The sequence below is a fragment of the Drosophila ananassae genome (assembly GCF_017639315.1).
Source record: "Drosophila ananassae strain 14024-0371.13 chromosome Y unlocalized genomic scaffold, ASM1763931v2 tig00000097, whole genome shotgun sequence".
Classification (NCBI taxonomy): Eukaryota; Metazoa; Arthropoda; class Insecta; order Diptera; family Drosophilidae; genus Drosophila; species Drosophila ananassae.
In genome coordinates this window covers 268,490-291,435 of record NW_025319059.1, presented here as the reverse complement: position 1 = coordinate 291,435, position 22,946 = coordinate 268,490, and the positions used below count along the sequence as shown (strand labels likewise).

Sequence of the window (22,946 nt, the reverse complement as noted above, 5' to 3'; positions counted from 1 at the left end):
ATAATTATATTGTCGCGGATCGATTATCGATAGTTAGTATTTAAGTAGAATTTTGTTATTGTGCACTCGTGAAGAGGTTGGGCACACTAGGATAGAAAATAATGGCGCGTGTGGTGAATTTGTCGTTGTTGTTATAAAGTGTGGGAGGTTAAACTGCGGTAAGCTTTGTAATTTATAATTCTTTCTTACCCTAACATGTATCCCTATAGAATAAAACATAAGTTGTACGCATACACATTGGCTTGTGTTTTGGAAGCGGGTTGCCCCATCGCCGCCGTACATTTGTTTAAGGCATCTCCCACACGAGAGACGACAGAAGCTTTTATTCGCAGTCAGGCGACTGGCGACATTGTTTTGGAACAACACCCTGGTGAGAGGATCGATATTGCCTGGACGACATGATGCACCATTCGCCCAGAAGGAGTCCCCGACTGAACGAGGGACAGAATATCGCACCGCAAGCAGATGGCAGCGTTTTGGCCCCGCAACCGTCGCAAGCCGGCGGCCGAGGCAGTGAAGCCCCGGCGTCATCAGCGCAGCTGGCAGCATCTGGAGCCACCAGGAAACCACGAAGGTGGCCGACCTCATGGATAGGATCGCCGAGTTGGAGAAGGAGTTGGAACGCGCTCGCAGCGCTAATATGGAACGCACTGACCCCGTTATGTCGAGTGAGGTTGGGGTAGGTCAGCCGCCATTTGCAATCGGCCTGACCGTACCCAACGCAACAAGTGTGTATCATGCGGCGTCAGAGAGACCGCCATCCTGGAGCGGATCTCAAACGGTACCGTGCTCGCAGAACTGTACCACGAGGATTAATCACGCATCGCCATTTTACGCTACCGGCACTACTGTTCCAGCGCATGGTTTCGGGCTACAGAATGAAGTGGCCGGCGGAACATCGGTACGTGCGCCTTCTCCTGGAGACGGTGCTTGGGCGACGAGCATTGGAGGAACTGCACGCTGGGTGCCACGAAAGCTTTCTGAACTGCCTACGTTCGGAGGGAAGCCAGAGGACTGGCCCTTTTTCTACTGCGCGTTTACGGAGACGACGCAAGCGTATGGTTGTACGGACTTGGAGAACAACCAAAGGCTACTGAAGGCTCTAAAGGACGACGCGCGTGAGACGGTGAAGTCGTTGTTGATTCACCCCAGAAATGCGAATGCAGCGGTGGAGCAGCTGCGTTTTAGATACGGCCGACCGGAGCAACTAATACGCAGCCAGCTCAACAGCATTCGAGATGTGCCTGCAATTACGGAGCACAACCTGGGAAAGCTCGTCGCATTCGCCACCCATGTCAGCAACCTCAAGGCTTTCCTACAGTCAGCGAAGGCGGAGCAGCACCTGGGTAACCCTATGCTGATGGAAGAACTTGTGGCCAAGCTCCCAATAAGCAAACGAGTGGACTGGGCAAGGCACGCTGCAACTATTCAGCCCTATCCGACGATTGTGGACTTCAGTTCGTGGTTGATGGAACTAGCCAACGTGGTCTGCGTGGTTGCGGACATTGATGGAAGGGAGCCAAGGCGTCGATTGCTTCATGCCAGCGTCGACCGAGAGCAGGACGAGCAACAGGAGAGCTGCCGCAGGAATTGTGCAATTTGTGAAGGCCTTGGACAACATGCAGTTCGGGACTGCCAACGATTTATTGGAGCCACACCTACAGAGAGGTGGAGACTCGCAAGAAGACATCGCCTATGCTTCATGTGCTTGCAAACCGGGCATATGACTGGATCCTGCGCTGCGTCAGAAGAGTGCCCCGTGAATGGATGCAGGAGGAAGCATCACCGTCTTCTTCATGAGGAAAACAACGAAGGCTTCAGGAGACCGCCACAGCGAGGCGGCAATTGGAGAGGCTACAACCGGCAGGCAGCCGGACCGAGGGAAGGCGTTCAAGTGACACGTACGCTCTTCTGGATGAAGGTTCTTCGGTGACGATGGTCGACAACGAGCTGGTTGCAGAGCTAGGCGTACAAGGAGTACGTCGTCAGCTGAACGTTCAGTGGTTCGGAGGCAGGGCCACAAGAGAGCCTACTAACGTGGTACGTCTGGAGATCAGTGGAGCAGGCAAGTCCTCCCGACATGTGCTGAGGAACGTCTATGCCATTTCGAACTTGAGTCTGCCGATGCAGAGCCTGCACAGAAGGGATGTTAGGAGCGTGAACAAGGACGCTCAATTACCTATGAAGCCCTAAGTAAATGCAGTGCCGAAGCTGCTTATTGGTTTGGACCATGGGCATCTAGGACTGCCGTTGAAAACGAGACGGTTTGCCAGCGAGGGACCGTACGCGGCCGGAACCGAATTAGGATGGGTTGTTTTTGGGCCTGTAGAAGGACGACGAGACACGCTATCACCGAGGTCTTGTCTGCTAGCCACGTCGTTGGATGATAACGTGGAACGGATCGTCGAGGACTACTTCGAGATCGAGAACTTCGGTGTGAAGGCGGCGCCAGCGGCCGCAGCCAGCGACGACGTGAGGGCTCAGAAGATCTTGGAGGATACTACGGTGCGAGTTGGCCGCCGATACCAGACGGGATTATTGTGGAAGACGGATAACGTTGTGCTGCCACGTAGTTATGATATGGCGTACAATAGATTGGTCAACATCGAGAAGAAAATAAAGCGAGATGGGCAGTTCGCCCAAGAGTATTCACGGATTGTCAATGATTATGTCGACAAGGGATACGCTCGGCGTCTGGAACGGCAGGAGTTCGATTCGGAAAGCGATAGAATATGGTACTTGCCGCATTTTGGAGTGGAGAATCCCAACAAGCCAGGGAAGATCCGATTAGTATTCGACGCAGCGGCACGAGTTGGAGGAGTATCGCTGAATTCTGCGCTGAGCAAGGGGCCGCAACACTATAAGGCCTTGGCATCTATCCTCTTCCATTTTAGGGAAGGTGCCGTCGGAGTCTGCAGCGACATTAAGGAGATGTTTCACCAGGTGCTGATCCGACCCGAGGATAGATGTGCGCAACGATTTCTGTGGAGAGATGGGAATGACCAACGGGACCCCGACGTCTACGAGATGTGCGTGATGACCTTTGGAGCAGCATGCTCACCGAGGCGCATCATGTGAAGACAGTGAATGCCAATCGATTCCTGGATTCGGATCCCAGAGCAGTCAAAGCCATCGTCGACTACCACTACGTGGATGACTATGTGGACAGCTTTGCCACAGAGAGCGAAGCTATCGAAGTATCTAGCAGAGTGAAGAAGATACATGCAGAAGGCGGTTTTGAGCTTTGCAAGTTTTCGTCCAGCTCGCCTACAGTGGAGAGGATGCTTGGACCCAGTGATCACGCCCAGAGTATTGGATGGGGTTAGGCCGAGCAAAAGATTTTGGGAATGCGGTGGCAGCCAGCCACGGACGACTTCAGGTTTCGAGTGAAGTACCACAAAGTCGCCCCCGTCGTGTCCGATGGGAAGATTGCCACAAAAAGGGAATTCTTGAGTATGGTCATGTGAACGTTCGACCCCTTGGGATTCCTGTGTTGTCTAATGATAACAGCGAAGTTGTTGTTGCGAGAGGTCTGGAGAAGGAAGATCTCATGGGATGAACCACTACCGGCTGAGATGTACAACGCCTTTATGGAATGGCGTAAAGAGATGGAGAAAGTGGAACGATTTCGGAGCCCACGTCACTACTTTGGATCCGGACTGGTGAAGACTATCGAGATGCACGTATTTGTGGATGCGAGTCAGTAGGCATTCGCATCAGTGGTCTACTGGAGGATCACGTACGAGGACGGCGACGTGCAAGTGAGGTTCGTGTGCGCAAAGACGAAGTGTGCACCGATGCGAACGATGACGATTCCACGGTTGGAGCTGCAGGCAGCAGTTCTAGGAACGAGGTTGATGGAGACAGTCAGACAGGACCATAGCGTGGCCATTGCAGAGACTGTGCTATGGACGGATTCGAAGACAGTGCTGCGTTGGATTGGCAGCACACACAGGCGCTACAAGCAGTTCGTAGGGAACAGAGTAGCCGAGATTCTGGAGTCGACGAAGGTGGCCCAATGGAGATGGCTACCATCCGCCGACAACGTGGCACATGATGCAACTCGAGCGCAACGCAGCGTGAACCTAAGCGAGAAGTCACGCTGGTTAAGAGGACCGGCATTCCTGAGGAGACCAGCGGGCAGCTGGCCAGGAACTACACCCACCGACGAAGCGGATGCAGAAGACGAAGAGGAGATGCCGGGTGAGTTCGTGCTTGTTGGCGCGAGTGACCCATTCATATCGCTGGAGAGATTCTCAAGCTACAGGCGATTGCTGAGGACTACGGCTTGGGTCCTAAGGTTCATACGTCGATGCCGTGGACAACGAGATGAGCTGGAGAACTACGGCCTCAATGTAGCTGAGTGTGAAGCAGCTGAGGACTTGTTATTCCGTAGAGCACAACGTGAGGCGTTCCCCGATGAGGTGCAGGCCGCAGAGAAGGACTTGGACGTCGCTAAAGGAACCGACATATGTGGACTGGCGCCATACCTAGATGGCAATGGAATCCTGCGAGCGTATGGCAGGATCGATGCGGCGCTATGTATACCTTACAGCGCCAGGAGGCCAGTGATCCTCTCCCACCGGCATGGTCTCACGGAGATGATTGTGCGCGACGCCCATGTGAGGATGAAGCATCAAAACGTGGATGCTACGATGGCGGAGATCCGCACCAGGTTCTGGATTACGAGACTACGGAGAGTGCTTCGTAATGTGATCTCGGGATGCAGCGAGTGTAAGCTGCACAGAGCACGGCCGATGCCGCCGATTATGGGACCCCTGCCAGATGATCGTTTGGACGCCTATGGCTGGCCGTTTAAGAGCACAGGCCTCGACTACTTTGGGCCGCTGCTAGTGACCGTTGCTAGGCACCAGGAGAAACGGTGGGTGGCCTTGTTTACGTGCCTGACGACCAGGGCGATTCATCTGGAACTGGCACATGACCTGTCGACTGATTCCTGCATACTTGCAATCAGGAATTTCATCTGCCGTCGAGGGCCTGTACATAGACTGCGCAGCGACAATGGCAGGAACTTCGTTGGAGCAGACAGAGAGGCCAAGAGATTTGCGGAGATCTTCGAACCCGAGAGGATCCAGTCGGAGCTGTCAAGCAAAGGAATTGAATGGATCTTCAACTGCCCAGCGAACCCGTCAGAGGGTGGAGTTTGGGAGCGAATGGTACAGTGCGTGAAGAGGGTGCTACGCCACACAGTGAAGGAAGTGGCGCCGAAGGAGCACGTCCTGGAGAGTTTCCTAATAGAGGCGGAGAACGTCGTTAATTCTCGTCCACTTACCCACTTGCCAGTGAGTGCGGACCAGGAAGCCCCTCTTACACCCAATGATCTCCTCAAGGGAGCAGCTTGCCCACCGGATACCCCCGGCCTGGATGGAGGCCTCGTCAAGGAAGGAGCTACGCGGAAGCAGTGGCGCGTGGCAAGGATGTTGAGAGATCGATTCTGGAGGAGGTGGGTCTTGGAGTACCTACCTACGCTGACACGGAGAGAGAAGTGGTGCCGCAGAGAGAAGCCGATTCAACGAGGAGACATCGTCTTCGTTTGCGATCCAGCCATTCCGCGTCGAGACTGGCGAAAAGGCGTCGTGGAGGAGACCTTTGCTGGAACGGATGGTGAGGTCAGACGAGCCCGCGTTAGGATCATGGATGGAGATCGGACCCGCTGGATAATGCGCCCCGCTTCAAAGTTGGCGGCTTTGGATTTGAGTGAAGAAGTTCTTCACGGAGGTGGGGATATCGCGGATCGATTATCGATAGTTAGTATTTAAGTAGAATTTTGTTATTGTGCACTCGTGAAGAGGTTGGGCACACTAGGATAGAAAATAATGGCGCGTGTGGTGAATTTGTCGTTGTTGTGATAAAGTGTGGGAGGTTAAACTGCGGTAAGCTTTGTAATTTATAATTCTTTCTTACCCTAACATGTATCCCCATAGAATAAAACATAAGTTGTACGCATACAGATTGGCTTGTGTTTTGGAAGCGGGTTGCCCCATCGCCGCCGTACATTTGTTTAAGGCATCTCCCACACGAGAGACGACATATATAATAAAATAATTATATAATAAAATAATTATAATATGCTAATTATATAATAAAATAATTATAATATGCTAATTATATAATAAAATAATTATAATATGCTTAGATGAAGCTGTTGTTATCAGCATGTTTTCGTTCCTGTTTTCTCTCCCAGTTTCGCATGCGCTTTATTGTTATTTGTAGCGTATGCGCTTTGGGGAGCTTTGGTTGAGCTTCTGCGCAAGCTCTTGGTTTAGCGTTTGTTGTGATTTGGAGCCGCATATATTAGGGTTAAATTTAACCCAAAATAAATATATTGAAAATATAATTTAAAACGCGTGTAGTTATTCGGCTGCTATTAAAAACTATTAATAGCTCAACAAATACAAACTGAATAAAATTTCTTATATAACACACGTCAACAGCAAAAAATCTCCACGCATAATTTCACCTGCTCCATAATTTTTAAGCTCCCCTGAACCAAAGTCCAGAACAAACATAGGTTCTATCACCCACAGTTTCCACGGGACACCTAAGAGAAGAAATGTATCAAATTTTACGATATATTGAATTATGTAGGCCGTGTAATGAAGATGACCATCATTGTTTCAGCTTGTTTAGTAAAGCTTTACAGAAATTGTTTTGGTTCCTGTGAGGCTTCACTTTAGTTTCCTTGCTTTGTTTGAAATACAGATTTCCATTTTTTTTGGTTTAAATTTTTTTTATTTGATTTGTGTTTTTGGTTTTTTTATTTTATTTTATTTAAGTTTTTCACTTTTTTAGAGTTTTTTTCGAGTTTTGACTTATTATTTTGACTCTTCTAGTATGTTTGAAGTAAAAATTTTTACTTTTTGCTGGTTTAAAATTTTTTGTTCAATTTTTGTTTTTCTTTTTTATTTTTATTTAATTTTTCACCTTTTTCGATTTTGTTCCTTGACTTGTTATTTTTACTCGTCTTTGTATGTTTGAAGTAAAAATATTCACTTTTTGGTGGTTAAAAGAAATTTTATTCAGTTTGTATTTTTTTTCTGTTTTTGTTCTCCTTTTGATTCACTTTTTTCTTGACTTATTAATTTTATTTTTCTTCGGGTTGGTTGTTGTCGTATTTTCTTATTTTAAAATTCCACTTTGGCTATTGTATTTATTACCGGTTCGTGATATATAAGTTTCTTTACATAGAAACCTTTATGTTTCAGGTCGCGAATATTTTTTTTTATCGAAATTTTAATTACCGCGTGCCCCACGTTGAGCGCCAATTATAATCACGACTGTTTATTAAATTAAAAAACTTTATAAGATTTCATTTGTATTCCGATCTTATATCTAACATGGCATTGTATTTTAACCGAAAAGGATGAAAAAAAATCAACATCCCATCAGAAGGACACTAAAACATCACATCAATGTAATCACATCGGCCGTCAACCCTACTCAATAACATATGTACATATATCATTTGAAAAAACGCCAAAACCATTAAATAAATTGTATCAATATCTATAAATCGAACTGTGACTGTTTTTATGAAAGACAATATTTGGAACGTGATTGTGCTTAGGATTTGTGCTGCGCGGCTTAAAATATATTGTCGTGTCAAGCCGCCGTCGGAAAGATGTTTGGCCGGCAATAATTTATTAAGTACGTGACGTCACTTTCTTTTATACTTATGTTCGCGTCGCCCGCTCTCGTGCATTCGATCGGCCACCTGCATCTGCCGTCATGCACTAGGCGTTTGTCTCGCTCTGTCCCGGGCTTTCTCGATCGCTCCACAGCATCAAGCGTTGAGCCGCGCTCACGCGTTTGTATTCTAATTCGGTCTTCACCCCCTCGCGGTCACATCTATTCATATATCATTTTTATAAACCCAACACATTTCAAATAAATTGTATGAATATCTCTAAATTGAACTGTGCTTGTTTTTACTAAAGCCAATATTTAAAACGTTGAATATAGCTCCCGAAAACGCTCGGTAACTGAACATATTTAAACATAAACAAAAAAAACAAATTAAGAAAACATTATTCGGTTTGTAATTTGTGCGCGAAATATTAGCATCTGTTGACATACATACATACGCTATTTGCACAGTGCATATTACCCTGTTATATAGAAGTTGCACAGTGGGCCGTGAGCTGACAATAAATAATCAAACTAAAATAATATTTTTGTTGCGAAAATGAATCCGTTTTTTGATTGTGCCTCTCCTGGAAGGAAAGAATTCCTGAGCCAAAGTGCAGTTGTCCTTTTTGAGGACCTTCAAGAATTGCTGTTCTCCTTAAAAGAAGTGGGGAAATTTCCGGAGGCGATAATAAATGTGCGGCTTGGCGAATTGGAAAGCATCGTCGTGGATTTCATGAGCGCACACAAGGAGCTGTGCGAGCTGGATGTTTCAGAACTCAGGAGCGATTTGCGCATCAACTTCAACGATGCGGCGAGGGAGGTACGATTCATCCTGGACCAGGATATTAAGCGGCGCTCCAGTTTGTTGCCGGCGAGTTCAACGCTTGTCAACGGCGTCGTTCGGCAGATCTTTCCAGGCTTTGCTGCGACTGCCTCTGCCCACATTTAGTGGAGGTTATGCGGAGTGGCTTGAATTTCTGTCACTATTCTCGATCATGGTGGACACAAACCCATTCATTAGTCGGGTCGAGAAGCTTCAACGGTTACGGTCCTGCCTTCGTGATTCTGCCTTGGAGACTGGATGTTTCAGAACTCAGGAGCGATTTGCGCACCAACTTCAACGATGCGGCGAGGGAGGTACGATTCATCCTGGACCAGGATATTAAGCGGCGCTCCAGTTTGTTGCCGGCGAGTTCAACGCTTGTCAACGGCGTCGTTCGGCAGATCTTTCCAGGCTTTGCTGCGACTGCCTCTGCCCACATTTAGTGGAGGTTATGCGGAGTGGCTTGAATTTCTGTCACTATTCTCGATCATGGTGGACACAAACCCATTCATTAGTCGGGTCGAGAAGCTTCAACGGTTACGGTCCTGCCTTCGTGATTCTGCCTTGGAGACTGTTCGATCGTTGGAGCTCACAGACAAAAATTATGAGGTTGCATTGGAGCTGCAAAACAGAAGGTTTGATAATCGCAGGCATATTTTTTAAGCTCATATTAATGAGATAATGCATCTGAGGGCCTTAGAGTCCGCATCGGCGACGAGGCTTCGCGAGCTTTCGGATAAACTTAATTCGCATATGCGAGCCCTGTCAAGCATGGGCACAGCGAAGCAGATTACTGGCTGCATCATAATCCAAGTGATGTTGCAGAAGGTTGATGATGCTACGCAGTCTAAGTGGAAGGAAATGCAAGCTGACTCGGATTCCTTGGATTCCATTCCAACGTTGGAGTCCATCGTCAGTTTTCTTGAACAAAGATGCGGACTTTGGAGAGCATTGATTTGCCGACGACCCTTTCATCCAGGTAACTCTGCATTTGTGAACCCGCCCAAGATTTTTAAGCTTGTCGCCTGACGATCGTTTAGGCGAAGTTAGACACAGACATCATAGTCTACTGCATTTTGGTGGCAATTCGCCAGCTCAAGGCTGTCACTTCAAGGCTGGCGGACCAGCTGCAGCTGCGGAAGATTCACTATTTGCAAGCGTTGTTCAGGCGTGAGTCTATTCATGATAAATTACCAAACCAAAACTGAGAATAAATCACCTGGCGGGGATAACTGATCGATTGATACTCGTAGTTCAAATTGAAACAAATCATCATTAAAGGATTGAAATGATTAGCTCTGAATAAGAATTTATGGTACTAAATTATTATATTCGATTGCCACCTAGAAAAGCTATTTCGGATTTATTTATAATATTTTTATATGCTGTATCATAAAAAAATAAAAAAACAAAAATGTCGAAAAAATAAAATAAAAAAAAATTAGGGGTTGACCACCCTTAACATTTAGGGGGATGAAAAATAAATGTTGTCCGATCCTCAGCCCTAACACAAAATTTCACGAAAATCGCTCGAGCCATTTCGGAGGAGTAGAACCACTAACACCGTGACATGAGAATTTATATATTAGAAAGAATTTGATATATTAGATATATATAACGGATATCCAATATATCCGTCCAATACAAATAGAAGTATCGAAAATGGTGGACAATCGTTCATTACAACTATTAAAATCGACATTGACAATCGGTGGGCGGTACCATATTCACCTCTACTGAACAAAACATTCAACGCTCATATGAATGTCGAGTCATTTAGTTCGGTGAAGAGTATCAAATATATTTGCAAGTATGTCAATAAAGGAAGTGATGATGACACTCTATGTATATGACACTATATCTATAAGACGCCCTCCAATATCCATTAATTTTTTGGAAGGGACAAGACGGATATTGCATTAATATTAAACAACGAGATCCCGTAACAGGTTAATCAATTTTTAACAACTAATTAATGTCTTTATAAAGAATAAAATTTCAATTAATTTGAGTTCATATTATTAAAGGAGCCGAAACAAACAATAACGTTAGCTCGAAGGATTTTTATTTGTATTATTTGATGATTAGACGCGGCCGAGACAATATCATTTTTCGATTTCGTGAGCTTTGTCAACAATTTATGGTCGACATGTATGTGGAGATAGAGAGTGAACGACTACAATACTTGCGACATTATCAGCAGAAGCTGCGTGCGGAAGAATATATCCACTTGCCAAATGGTATTGCGAACAGCGCTGACACTGCCGAAATTGGTAACTCTGTTATCTTACCATCATCCTACATAGGTAGCCCACGTCACTAGCAAGGATACATATGCATGTATTTACAAATGTAATAAAAATTGCATGTTTTTGGGACCACACGTTGTTGGATGTATTCAGTCGAGTGGCAAATGCGTGGATTACCTCATGCTCACATTTTAATTTGGTTAGTTTATAAAATACGTCCTGAAGACATCGATAGTTTAATTTCTGCAGAGATTCCCGATCAATTATTCAATTATTGTTTGATATTGTCACTACAAACATGATTCATGGTCCGAGCGGGAATTTGAATCGTTCATTACCTTGTATGGTAACTGAAAATGTACAAAACGTTTTTCTAAGGATTTCACTAATGATACGATCACACATATTGAGGGATATCCAATATATCGTCGCAGATGTATCCAAAAAGGGGGACAATCGTTCATTACAACTATTAAAAACGCAAAAAACCACATTAACAATCGGTGGGTGGTACCATATTCACCTCTACTGAGGAAAACATTCCACGCTCATATTAATGTCGAGTCATGTAGTTCGGTGAAGAATATGAAATATATTTGCAAGTATGTCAATAAAGGAAGTGGTATGGCTGTGTTTAGAATTGATAATACTAAAGTAAATGCATCTCGGCTAAATACAAATGATGAAATTACTAATTATTAAATTGGCCGATATATCAGCTCGAATGAAGCTGTCTGGCGTATTTTTGGAATCCCAATTCATGAACGAGATCCAACCGTTAGCTGTTCACCTTAAAAACGCCCACCGCGTATATTTCACCAACGAATCAGCGCTTGATCGTGCTGCTAATCTACCAAAAAACACGCTCACCGAATTTTTTTAACTGTGCAATCGTGCTGATGCTTTTGGTAACTTCGCAAGAACATTGCTGTATTCTGATGATCCACGATATTTTACATGGGCTCAATCAAAAAAAATGGATGCCCCACAAGAAAGGGACTCCAGTTGAAGCGTGCCCCGTGTTGGCACCTAGTGCCAAGACCTACTACCCTATATGCACACTTAGTAATTTGATCGAATCAATATGCATCAGCATGTTGCAATATACAAACCCACTAATCTATTAGCAATAAGCACTAAACAATATCCAACCTAATAACCCAGCACTAGTAGACGGCATTAACATAAGTTTGAGCACGCCATAACATTGACCTTCCTTATATCTAATTATGTATAATTTAGCATCTTATATAAGAATTGTTCTTCTGAAATAAAGATCAGGAGAATGCTTCGAGGAGAGTTTAAAAAAAATAATGCCAAGCTCCATGAGCTATAACTAAGTCCTGAGAATGAGTATTTCGCACCTCCGATCGCACCTCCTAAGATTCTACGAAATTTTTACGGAATGCATCCACAATCAAGACTACCGCGATGCTGTAAAATTCCGTCATTTGGAGAATTATGTAACAGGTGAAGCAAAAAATTTAATCTCAACCTCAATTGGCGGACAGACCAGTTACAAGGATGCCTGGCAACGACTAAAGAATTGATACTAAAATTATCGGCTGTTGATTAAATCCGCGATCCAAGAGCTTTTCGGACACCCCAGAACAAATGGATCAGCGGACCAGCTGCGCAGCTTACATGATACCTTGCTCCAAACGATCGCCACTCTCAACGCACTCAAGCTGTCAACAGACAATTGGGAGCCAATCTTGATACACATCATTAAGGAAAGATTGGACCCACACACGCTGTCATCTCTAGAACTAGCCATCACCGATCCAATCGACAATCTCTGAAGCAGATGTCAGAAAACCTTGAGCGTCAGGCAACCAGTCAAGTAATAATGCAAAAAAATACGTCGACAGCTCGACTTCGATCCAGTTCATCATGATTGGTGTGCTCGGCCACAGCTCTGCTTATAGATAAGCCCACCGTTCTGTTACCAACCGCCCAAGTGGCAATACATGGACCAGCCGGAACCCCTCAGCAATGCCGCACACTCCTAGATTCTGGATCACAGGTTAACATAATCACCAGAAGGATTTCTGACACACTTGGACTACAATTGGAGCCATCAACCCTGAAAATCTCTGCACTGGAAGGAACAACTAAAAGATCACGAAAAAATGCTGTGGTGACCCTATCATCATTAACTACTGACTTCGAAGATCAAATCAACGTCGTTGTACTACCGGACATAATGCCCAATCAACCATCCCACCCTATTCAAGCGCCAAGAAATATCTCACCTCAGTTGCGCTTAGCCGATCCTAAATTTACGCAGCCCCAGAATATTGATCTGTTGTTGGGCGTCGAAATCATCTCCCAACTTATGAGGCCACAACAGGCATATTTGGGAGAAAGACAGCCACTACTAAAAAATACCGCGCTTGGATGGATTGTGATGAAGCCAGTGCGACCGGATAGCTCCTAATATCAAGGCAGAAGCTCCTAATATCAAGGCAGAACAAGTCGTCGGTTATACGACGGCTTGGACACCGGAAGCTAACGAGCCACGACAATGTTTGATTGCATGCATCGGCAAGGAGCAAATAGTAAAATCCGGAAGATTACATAGTTCCCCATTCATTGCGGGTCAACAAGGAGAGCCGCAGACGGACCCCGAACCACAAGCCCAAGGTTGTCAACTCACAACTGAAGAACACAGAGTGCAACCGCCAATAACCAAGGAAATTCAAGGAGTAGAAGTCACCTCCTATCTGGTATGGGTAACATGCATCTCCAAAAGGGAGCAAGAAGCAAGGTCAAGAGAGTATCATGAGTCCTGTATGCGCACTTACCAACCAGAAAGAAGGTCTAGTACTTCATGGGATGCCCAAGGAGAATGGTTACGAGGGCGCGCAACAAGGCGAAGGAGACAACAGGTCGGATATTATTATCTATGGTATCTTATCAATGTTGGAGATCTCACCCATGTGATTCAAATTTTTTTGGTATTAACATTAGATTTTTAGTAATTAGTTTTAACATCCACAATATTTTCTAGTGCAAGGGTAAACATCGGTTCACTGAGACGGTCCAACAACAATGCACAGCCGCATTGGATTGAGTCCCTCAATGGGGGGGGGAGAATGTTGGCATCTAGTGCCAAGACCGACTACCCTATTTGCACACTTAGTAAGTTGATAGAATCAATAGTCATCAGCATGTAGCAATATACAAACCCACTAACCTATTAGCAATAAGCACTAAACAATATCTAACCTAATAACCCAGCACTAGTAGACGGCGCCAGAAGCAGAAATCAGCATTATCAGCGGGAAGAATGACCGAAGCAAGCAAAAAGCAGCTTAAGCCGTAATGTATGTAAAAGTAGTCTGAGTCAGCAGAGTCAGAGGTGGGTGACCATGGCATTAACATTAGTTTGACCATAACATTGACCTTCCTTATATTTAATTATGTATAATTAATCATCTTATATAAAAATTGTTCTTCTGAAATAAAGATAGTTGCAAAATCAGAGTCAATCGTCTCGTTGACCTATCGTACCTAACCTACTTCGCGTGTGGCTCCCGTGAAACGGACCACGAGTTGATCCCGCGGCATACCAGTTTGTAAATTAGTCAAGGTAAATTAGTCAAGATTTCATACATTCCTTGACTACGACTCCGGGACCTAACGTTATGCCCGCGAGTTCAAGTTCGACGTAGTGGCCGCATAACGCTCTACGGACGAACACCCCGGTTTATTCAAACAAATGCTTTGGTTCGTGTATATACAGTCAATCCACGGCAGACTGAGTGTTTTTATATGCGACTTTTGTTGGTTAATATCACAAGACGATTGTCATTTCAAGATATACGTAAAGTAGATGGACATCAGGAAGTCCAGTAAAGTAGTAAAGTAGATGGACATCGAGAATCTTTGTATTGCTATTGCGAATTTACAAATCAGTCATTTCGGTATGACATCACCGAATCGAAGTGCATCTGATTTACACAACACAGATATGAATCGTGAACTACAGTACGATACTGTAGAAATGACAGGCATTGTAAGTAGCAATACCTAATGACAAAGAAAAAATTATTTACGACCGCATTATGCTCGCAGTTGCGGCAGGACAAGGAAGATTCTTTTTTGTTGATGCACCTGGTGGAACTGTCAAAACATTAATTCTTGCCGAGATTCGATCAAAAAATGGGATCGCCTTGGCCATGGCATCTTCTGGCCTTGCATCAACTTTATTAGATGGAGGCAGAACAGCTAATTCAGAACTTAAGCTGCCATTGAACATTTAAAATAATCCAGATGCAGTGTGCAACATAAAAAAACAATCGTCTATGAGCATAGCGCTGAAACAATGTAAAATAATTATTTGGGATGAATGCACTATGGCTCATAAACAATCGCTTGAGGCATTGGATAGGACATTCAGGGAAATAAAAAAATATGATATACTATTTGGCGGCTCTCTGTTACTCCTTTCATGTGATTTCATACAAACTCTTCCTGTTATTCCACGTTCAACGTACGCTGATGAAATCAATGCTTGCTTAAAATCATCGCGACTTTGGCGTAATGTTGAAAAAGTACAACTGACGAAGAACATTCGCATTCAAATGCTTACATTCTCTAAACAACTGTTAGATATTGGCGAGGGAAAATTTGCTGTACATGAAAATGCTAGATGTATAAAAATACAAACGGACTTCTGCACAATCGTCGACTCGCAAAATACTCTCATTGATCGCATATTTCCTAATGTACGCACAAAATATGAAAATTATAAGTGGTTGGCAGAAAAAGCGAATTTTTCAGCAAAAATGTGGACGTCAATGCATTAAATTTACAAATACAACAGTTTTTGCCTAGGGACTTGATGTCATACAAATCGATTGATGCAATTTGTGATGGCAACGAAACTGTGAATTATACAATTGAGTTTTTAAATTCATTGGATTTGCCAGGCATGCCGCCGCACCATTTACAATTGAAGATTGGAGGTCCGATCATTCTACATTCTAACCCACCACGGATGTTTAATGGTACACGATTAGTAATTAAGAAATTAATGAAAAGTATCATTGAATCCAGCATTTTGAATGGGAAGTATCGAGGCGAAAATGTGTTATTGCCACGAATCAATATGATTCCTACAGATGTGCCAATTGAATTCAAACGGACTCAATTTGCAATTCGATTGGCATTCGCTATGATGATAAATAAGTCACAAGGCCAAACATTATCTTAATCTAAGCAGATTTGGAAACACAATGCTTTTCCCACGGACAACTATATGGGGCATGTTCTTGCGTGGGAAAACCATCCAGTTTATTTGTGCTGGCTAAAGACGGACTAACTAAGAATATTGTGCACTCCATTGCACTGAGAGAATAATCTTATTCTTATTGATCTAAAAAAAATTTTTCTAGAAAAAATATTTACGGCAAAACAACGTTTGCTGGGTTTTCTTGTATTAATGTAAAATTTGACTTAAACTTCTAGTTAATTTGCACAAGTTCAAAAAAATTATTCCCCAAGCTTCAAAGGTGGCTGCACAAAATTGGTAGCAGCACTTATAGGACTATAACGAATTAACGAACGGTTAACGAATTTTGCCAGATATAAGCGAAATAAAAAAAGTTCCGTTATCTTTAAATATGCGTCATCATGAATAAGATAAAATGGGCAAATTTAAAAAAAATAATTTTTTTTTAAATAGTAATAGCTATCAAAACCATAATAGCTATCAACACAATAATGTTCGTTATAATCCATGTTATAACATGGACTCAAAGGAATTATACATTCCAAAACAGAAGCGAGCCTATGGAAGTGGACACCAGCATCCAAATCAAAAATAGAAATAAATATTAACCAACCATTTACAAATAGTAAACAGTGCCGAACTACAAACAGCCTCATAAATGCGCATATTTAATATCAAAGAGGAACAATTATTAGGAGAAGAATAGGTCTGCCTATTCGATTTGATTATCTAATATATAAAATTCATATGTCACGGTGTTAGTAGATCTACTCCTCCGAAATGGCTCCAGCGATTTTCGTAAAATTTTGTGGGCATATTCGTTAGGGCTAAGGATCTGACAACATCTATTTTTCATCCCCGTAAACGTTAATGATGCTTCGCCCCAAATTTTTTTTATTTTATTTTTTTTGACAAAATTTTTGGTTCGGGAATATCGATATCTCTGGAGGCCATCTCTAGAAAAACAACACATTTGCTCCTAATGACTTGATAGCCTCATCCCCCGCTACTGCTACGTTTTTGTTACTTTTTATTAGTTTAAGTAAAGTGAATAGACGAACATTAAAGTGGCAATCGAATATAATAATTTAGTACCATAAATTCTTATTCAGAGCTTATCATTTAAATTTCCTTTAATGATGATTTGTTTCAATTTGAAGCAAGATATAAAAGCAAGAAGATCAGGGGGACAAATAGAAGAAGACAATGCAAATGCACGTGTGAGCATGGTGCAGTTGCGTCAATCAGAATCGCACGAGGCACGAGATGAACTTGCACTTTTCGACTTGCATTCCAGTACGATCCTGATGTTGAATATTCTGCTCATTCCAAAGTGATTATTGGTACTTTGGATAAGGAATGCCTGTATTGTTATGCACTTAAATTTAAAAATGAGCCACTTGGGATGTGTTGCTCATCAGGAAAAGTACAAAATTGACCCGAAATCGAAACACCACCTGAACCAATGCGCGGTTTACTGCTCTGTACAGTTCCAGATTCTACCCTGTTCCTGAAGTCAATTCGTAGATTCAATTCAGGCTTCTAAATGATCGTTTGGAGCAACAAAAATAGTTAATAACATTGCTGGAAACGGTCAACATTTAAATTCCACGTTCAAAATCAAAGGCCAAGTATATCACAAAGTGGGCTCATTGCTGGAAAGTGCACTCGCCAATCGTGTGGATGCACGTTGCGACTACCATAATCTCAATTCGGCGAGCTAGACGCTCTGTTAAATGAGCACAATGACTTATTGAATTCATTGAAATCGCACATGCAAAAGCTAGAAAGTGACAATCACGCAAATGTCATCAATCCTGATAGAACACCAGCAGGTGAGCATATATGTAGATTCAACGCTCCTGTTGTTAAGGACGTTGCTGGAATCATGGTTGGTGACCGTACATCTTTGTCGCGAAGGGACTCGAATTGTGATTCGAAGAAGAAATAATGATCTTCATTTCAGCAGTGACACTCACCGTTCATATGACGCCCTCCAATATCCATTAATTTTTTGGAAGGGACAAGACGGATATTGCATTAATATTAAACAACATGATCGCGTAACAGGTATCAATTTTTAACAACTAATTAATGTCTTTTTAAAGAATAAAACTTCAATTTATTTGAGTATATATTATTGAAGGAGCCGAAACAAACAAGAAGGTTAGCTCGAAGGATTTTTATTTGTATTATTTGATGATTAGACGCGGCCGAGACAATATCATTTTTCGATTTCGTGAGCTTTGTCAACAATTTATGGTCGACATGTATGTGAAGATAGAGAGTGAACGACTACAATACTTGCGACATAATCAACAGAAGCTGCGTGCGGAAGAATATATCCACTTGCCAGATGCTATTGCGAACAGCGCTAACACTGCTGAAATTGGTAACTCTGTTATCTTACCATCATCGTACATATCACCAACTTCGTGTGTTGCTCCCGTGAAACGGACCATGAGGAGATCCCGCGCCACACCAGTCTATTTCGAGGTTTGCTCCCGTGAAACGGACCACCGGTGCACCCCGCGTTACCTAACCTACTTCGAGTGGTGCTCCCGTGAAACGGACCGCCAGTAGGACCGTCCGATAAGGAATCAGCCGACCCACCATACCACCGGTACTTGAGGAAAACCAGCCCAGGACTTCAAGCACCCCACATCAACTCCAGCCTGATCACAGCAAGCGCCTGGTCAACCCGAGCAGTCCCTTGCAGAATCCAGGTAAATTTAGTCAGACTAGTGACGGTCTTTGACTACGACTCCGGAACCTACCGCTACTCCCGCGTGTTCAAGTTTGACGTAGTTGCCGCATAACGCTCTACGGACGAACAGGTAGCCCACGTCACTTGCAAGGATACATATGCATGTATTTACATGCTCACATTTTAATTTGGTTAGTTTATAAAATACGTCCTGAAGACATCGATAATTTAATTTCTGCAGAGATTCCCGATCCGTCTATTGATCAATTATTGTTTGACATTGTCTCTACAAACATGATTCATGGTCCGTGCGGGAATTTGAATCGTTCATTACCTTGCATGGTAGACGGAAAATGTACAAAACGTTTTTCTAAGGATTTCACTAATGATACGATCACGCATATTGAGGGATATCCAATATATCGTCGCAGATGTATCCAAAAAGGGGGACAATCGTTCATTACAACTATTAAAAACGCAAAAAACCACATTAACAATCGGTGGGTGGTACCATATTCACCTCTACTGAGGAAAACATTCCACGCTCATATTAATGTCGAGTCATGTAGTTCGGTGAAGAATATGAAATATATTTGCAAGTATGTCAATAAAGGAAGTGGTATGTGTTTAGAATTGATAATACTAATGTAAATGCATCTCGGCTAAATACAAATGATGAAATTACTAATTATTAAATTGGCCGATATATCAGCTCGAATGAAGCTGTCTGGCGTATTTTTGGTTTCCCAATTCATGAACGAGATCCAACCGTTAGCTGTTCATCTTAAAAACGGCCAGCGCGTATATTTCACGAACGAATCAGGGCTTGATCGTGCTGCTAATCTACCAAAAAACACGCTCACCGATTTTTTTGAACTGTGCAATCTTGCTCAATCAAAAAAATGGATGCCCCGCAAGAAAGGGACACCAGTTGATGCGTGCCCCGGTTTATTCAAATAAAATACTTTGGGTCGTGTATATACAGTTAATCCACGGCAGATTGAGTGTTTTTATCTGCGACTGTTGTTGGTTAATATCACCGTACCATTGTCATTCCAACGTATCAAGATGCATGCCTTGCTCTAGGCTTGGTTGAAGACGACAACCATTGGAACAATATGCTTGCTGAAGCAGGACTAAACTGTTTCTTTAGCGAACTCATAATTTTTCTTATTAATAATCTTTATTCATCAATATGCGTAATATGAAAACCGCTAAAAAAAACTTCTTGCTTCTTCCACACGTTAACTTCACCGTATTTTTCTTTTCTATCGGCCTAGTGATGACCGACGCCTTGCCTTCTTTTGGCCGTCACTAACCTATCGATAAGTTTATATCACTCTAACAATTCAAATTTAAATCAAAATTCTATTACGGCGGCAACATTCCCTTCCCCGTAATTGATCCCGGTTCGTGGTCAGTTACCTTCCTCCATCCGAAAAGCATCCTTGGCCATCATTGTGTCGATCACTCGTCCTTTTAACCACAGGTTCCTGGGGAGCAGCTCATCCACGATGACTACGATGCTCCCAATGGTTATTGGAGGTACCATCTCAAACCTTTTGGTGCGCCAGGTTAATAAACCATCGCTGAGTCACAATCCATATACGCTGCAGATTCATCCCTTCTTTTGGCAGTGGCTTGTATTCATTCGCTGACCCCAACAGTAGGTGGTTCGGGGTCAGAGCGGCGTCATCCTCAGTGTCCAAACTTACGAATGTAAGCGGTCACGAGTTGATGATAAATTGTGCCTCCATCTATGAGTTTCTCAGGACCTCATCGTTGAAGGAGTAATTTGAGCAAATGTTCTTCGAAATTCCTTTTGTTGTCCGGACGAGTCTTTTCCATGCTTCACCCATGTGTGATGCTCCTGGTGGCGATCTTATCGTGCTCGATCTTTTTCAGCTCCTCTTGCACGGCTTTTTCTGTGGCTCTGAAGTTCGTACCATTGTCTAAGAATATTTCCTTTGGTGTCCCTCGAAGCGCCATAAAATTGGATAGGCACATGATGCATGAACTTGTGTCAAGACTGTAGGCGATCTCGAAATGCACCGCGCGCAACGTGAGGCAGGTGAACAGAGCCATCTCTTCTCCTGGCGCCTGCCGACGTTCACCAATAACGGGCCAAAATTATCGACGCCTGTGTAGGTAAACGGTCTCTTGAAGCTTCCTATTCTTGCTCTCGGAATCGATGCCATCTGGGGTGGTTTGGGAACTGCACTGTCAACCTTGCTTCGTTGGCATGTACTCCGCACGGATTTGTACAACACTCGGTGGCGGCTGATCTAATACGAAGCCTTGATGTCGTTTATTGCTTGCTGGTGGTAGCGTGATGATGGTACTTCTCGTGAAAGCTTCTCACTATTAGGTTAGTTATCCGGCATCCTGGAACTAGTATAATTGCGTCCTCAGCTATGTCAATTGAGTTCAGTCTGCCTCTAGTCTGCAGTACTCCATCGTTGTTTAGATATGCGTTCAATCTGTTCGACCAATCTGTTTCCTTTGTGCAGCGCCGCTCCAACTCTTCGGCGAAGGCGATGGCTTGAGATTGCTTATAAAGTAGCATCTTCGCTTTGCTCACATGGTCCATCGTCGTGGCGGTTGGCATGTCTTGCTTGGCCCGTTTCGCTCGTAACCGATCGACGAACAGCGCCACTGCTCTATACAACCGCCACCAGTTCGAGAAAAGTGCGCATTGAACGTAACTGCTGATCTCGCACGCGTTGTCATCACATGCTTCCGTATTTCTGAAGTATCGATGATGATCTCCCGCTTTGTCGGTCTTGGCCAATGGCTGGATTTTAAGGAACCCAGGGCCCGTTATCCACGTCTTCTGCTGGGTTTGGTCGGTTATCTTTGTCCATCTTCTACGTTCAGCTGCGAAAGGACCCACCGCTGGCGATAGGACTGGCGTTGTTTCCAGGATTTCGGCGACTCTGTGCATCACAAACTGATGTAAGTTACGGGGGTCCATAGTTGGCCACTGCAGTACTGTCTTTGAATCCGACCAGTATGTGGCGTTATCGATTCGCAGGTTGCGCGTGCTCATCACCTTGTGGGCTAAGCGTGCTCCCATAACTGCTGCCTGAAGCTCCATACGCTGAATCGAAAGTGGTTTTAAAGGTGCCACCTTCGACTTCGCTATCACCAAAGAGACGTCGACTTTGTCATCCATTGCTACACGCAAGTAGCAAACAGCAGAATACGCATACGTCGCTGGCGTCGACGAATGTGTGGAGCTCAGTTTGACTTGAATCTGATGTGTCTGGGGAAAAGCATCTAGGCACCTCGAAAATCATGATCTGCTCTAAAAGAGTTTTCCAATGGCGCCAGTCTTCCAGCATCTTCTTGGGCAGCTCCTCATCCCAGTCAATATTTAGCCGCCATATACAATGGAGAAGTATTTTCAGCCCAATCGTCTGGCACGACAAGAATCCTAATGGATCGAAGATCGACATAAAAACTTGCAGAATTTCTCGCTTGGTCGGGACTACGTTTTGCAGATCTGCAGAGGAACTAAAACTCATCCTTATGTGGGTCTCAGAACATACAAGTATCTTTTCAGTCGAACAAAAATCCACAGGTTTTTGGCTACCAACATTGCCATTACTTTGCAAGCTCTTAAGGACTTCTTTTGAATTTGATGACCAGTTGCGGATCTCGAATCCGCCTCTTCGGTGAACCTCTATGACTTGTCTGGTGGTCTGGATGGCCTCCTGTTCGTTTCTCATGCTATATATGTAGACGTCGACGTAGTGCGCCTTTTGGATGGCGTTTAAGGCCAATGGGAAATCTTCTTAATGGGCTTCTGCATTTTTATCTCGAACAATGTGAGTTATGAATGGTGCACAACTGATCCCAAAAGTCAAAGCCCCCATAACGTAGGTTTCTCTTTTATCGCTGCTTCTGTCAAACCATAAGAATACTCCCTGCGGATCTTGATCCTGTGAAACACTCCCGCAATGTCTCCGCATATCGCAATCTTGTTGACAAGAAAGGCTAGTAGACCTCTATGAGTGGGTTCAGGCAGTCTGGTCCCCTGACTAAGTAGTCATTCAGTGCAGATCCGTGTGACTTCGCGGCTGCATCCCATACCAGCCTTAGCTTACTCAGCTTATTTGGATTTCGCGCTATAAATATCGGCAGATACCATGTACGGCTGTTCTCACGGCAGGTTTCCTCCTTGGATAGCTTAACCACGTATCCTTTGTCTAGAAGATTCCTGACTTGGGCGTCAATCTTTTCGTACATATCAGATTCCTGCGAGATCCTTTTCTT

The 22,946-nt window shown here is 43.9% G+C and overlaps 3 protein-coding genes across 3 annotated transcripts; 2 read left to right on the top strand and 1 right to left on the bottom strand.

Annotated features, from left to right (window-relative positions):
* The first annotated feature begins 1,935 nt into the window (after window positions 1-1,935).
* Window positions 1,936-3,707, top strand: LOC123258181. The gene is made up of 4 exons (XM_044718057.1): window positions 1,936-2,157; window positions 2,212-2,968; window positions 3,028-3,321; window positions 3,511-3,707. The coding sequence occupies exons 1-4, from the start codon at window positions 1,936-1,938 to the stop codon at window positions 3,705-3,707; spliced, it is 1,470 nt and encodes a 489-aa protein (XP_044573992.1).
* A 99-nt stretch (window positions 3,708-3,806) lies between these two features.
* On the top strand, window positions 3,807-8,599 carry LOC123258180. Its single transcript, XM_044718056.1, has 2 exons — window positions 3,807-5,739; window positions 8,292-8,599. Exons 1-2 carry the CDS (start codon window positions 3,807-3,809, stop codon window positions 8,597-8,599), a joined length of 2,241 nt encoding a protein of 746 aa, XP_044573991.1.
* A 12,377-nt stretch (window positions 8,600-20,976) lies between these two features.
* LOC123258179 lies at window positions 20,977-21,843 on the bottom strand. The gene has a single exon (XM_044718055.1). It carries the CDS (start codon window positions 21,841-21,843, stop codon window positions 20,977-20,979), a length of 867 nt encoding a protein of 288 aa, XP_044573990.1.
* Between the last annotated feature and the right edge of the window lie 1,103 nt (window positions 21,844-22,946).

Excerpts from the sequence above, each read along its gene's own strand:
- LOC123258181 (XM_044718057.1), top strand. The coding sequence starts at position 1,936 with ATGGTCGACAACGAGCTGGTTGCAGAGCTAGGCGTACAAGGAGTACGT. Across the intron at positions 2,969-3,027 it reads GATCCGACCCGAGGATAGAT|ATGTGCGTGATGACCTTTGG; the intron begins GTGCGCAACGAT and ends GACGTCTACGAG. Across the intron at positions 3,322-3,510 it reads CGCCCAGAGTATTGGATGGG|CGAAGTTGTTGTTGCGAGAG; the intron begins GTTAGGCCGAGC and ends TAATGATAACAG.
- LOC123258180 (XM_044718056.1), top strand. The coding sequence starts at position 3,807 with ATGACGATTCCACGGTTGGAGCTGCAGGCAGCAGTTCTAGGAACGAGG. Across the intron at positions 5,740-8,291 it reads TGAAGAAGTTCTTCACGGAG|AATTGCTGTTCTCCTTAAAA; the intron begins GTGGGGATATCG and ends AGGACCTTCAAG.
- LOC123258179 (XM_044718055.1), bottom strand. The coding sequence starts at position 21,843 with ATGGATGACAAAGTCGACGTCTCTTTGGTGATAGCGAAGTCGAAGGTG.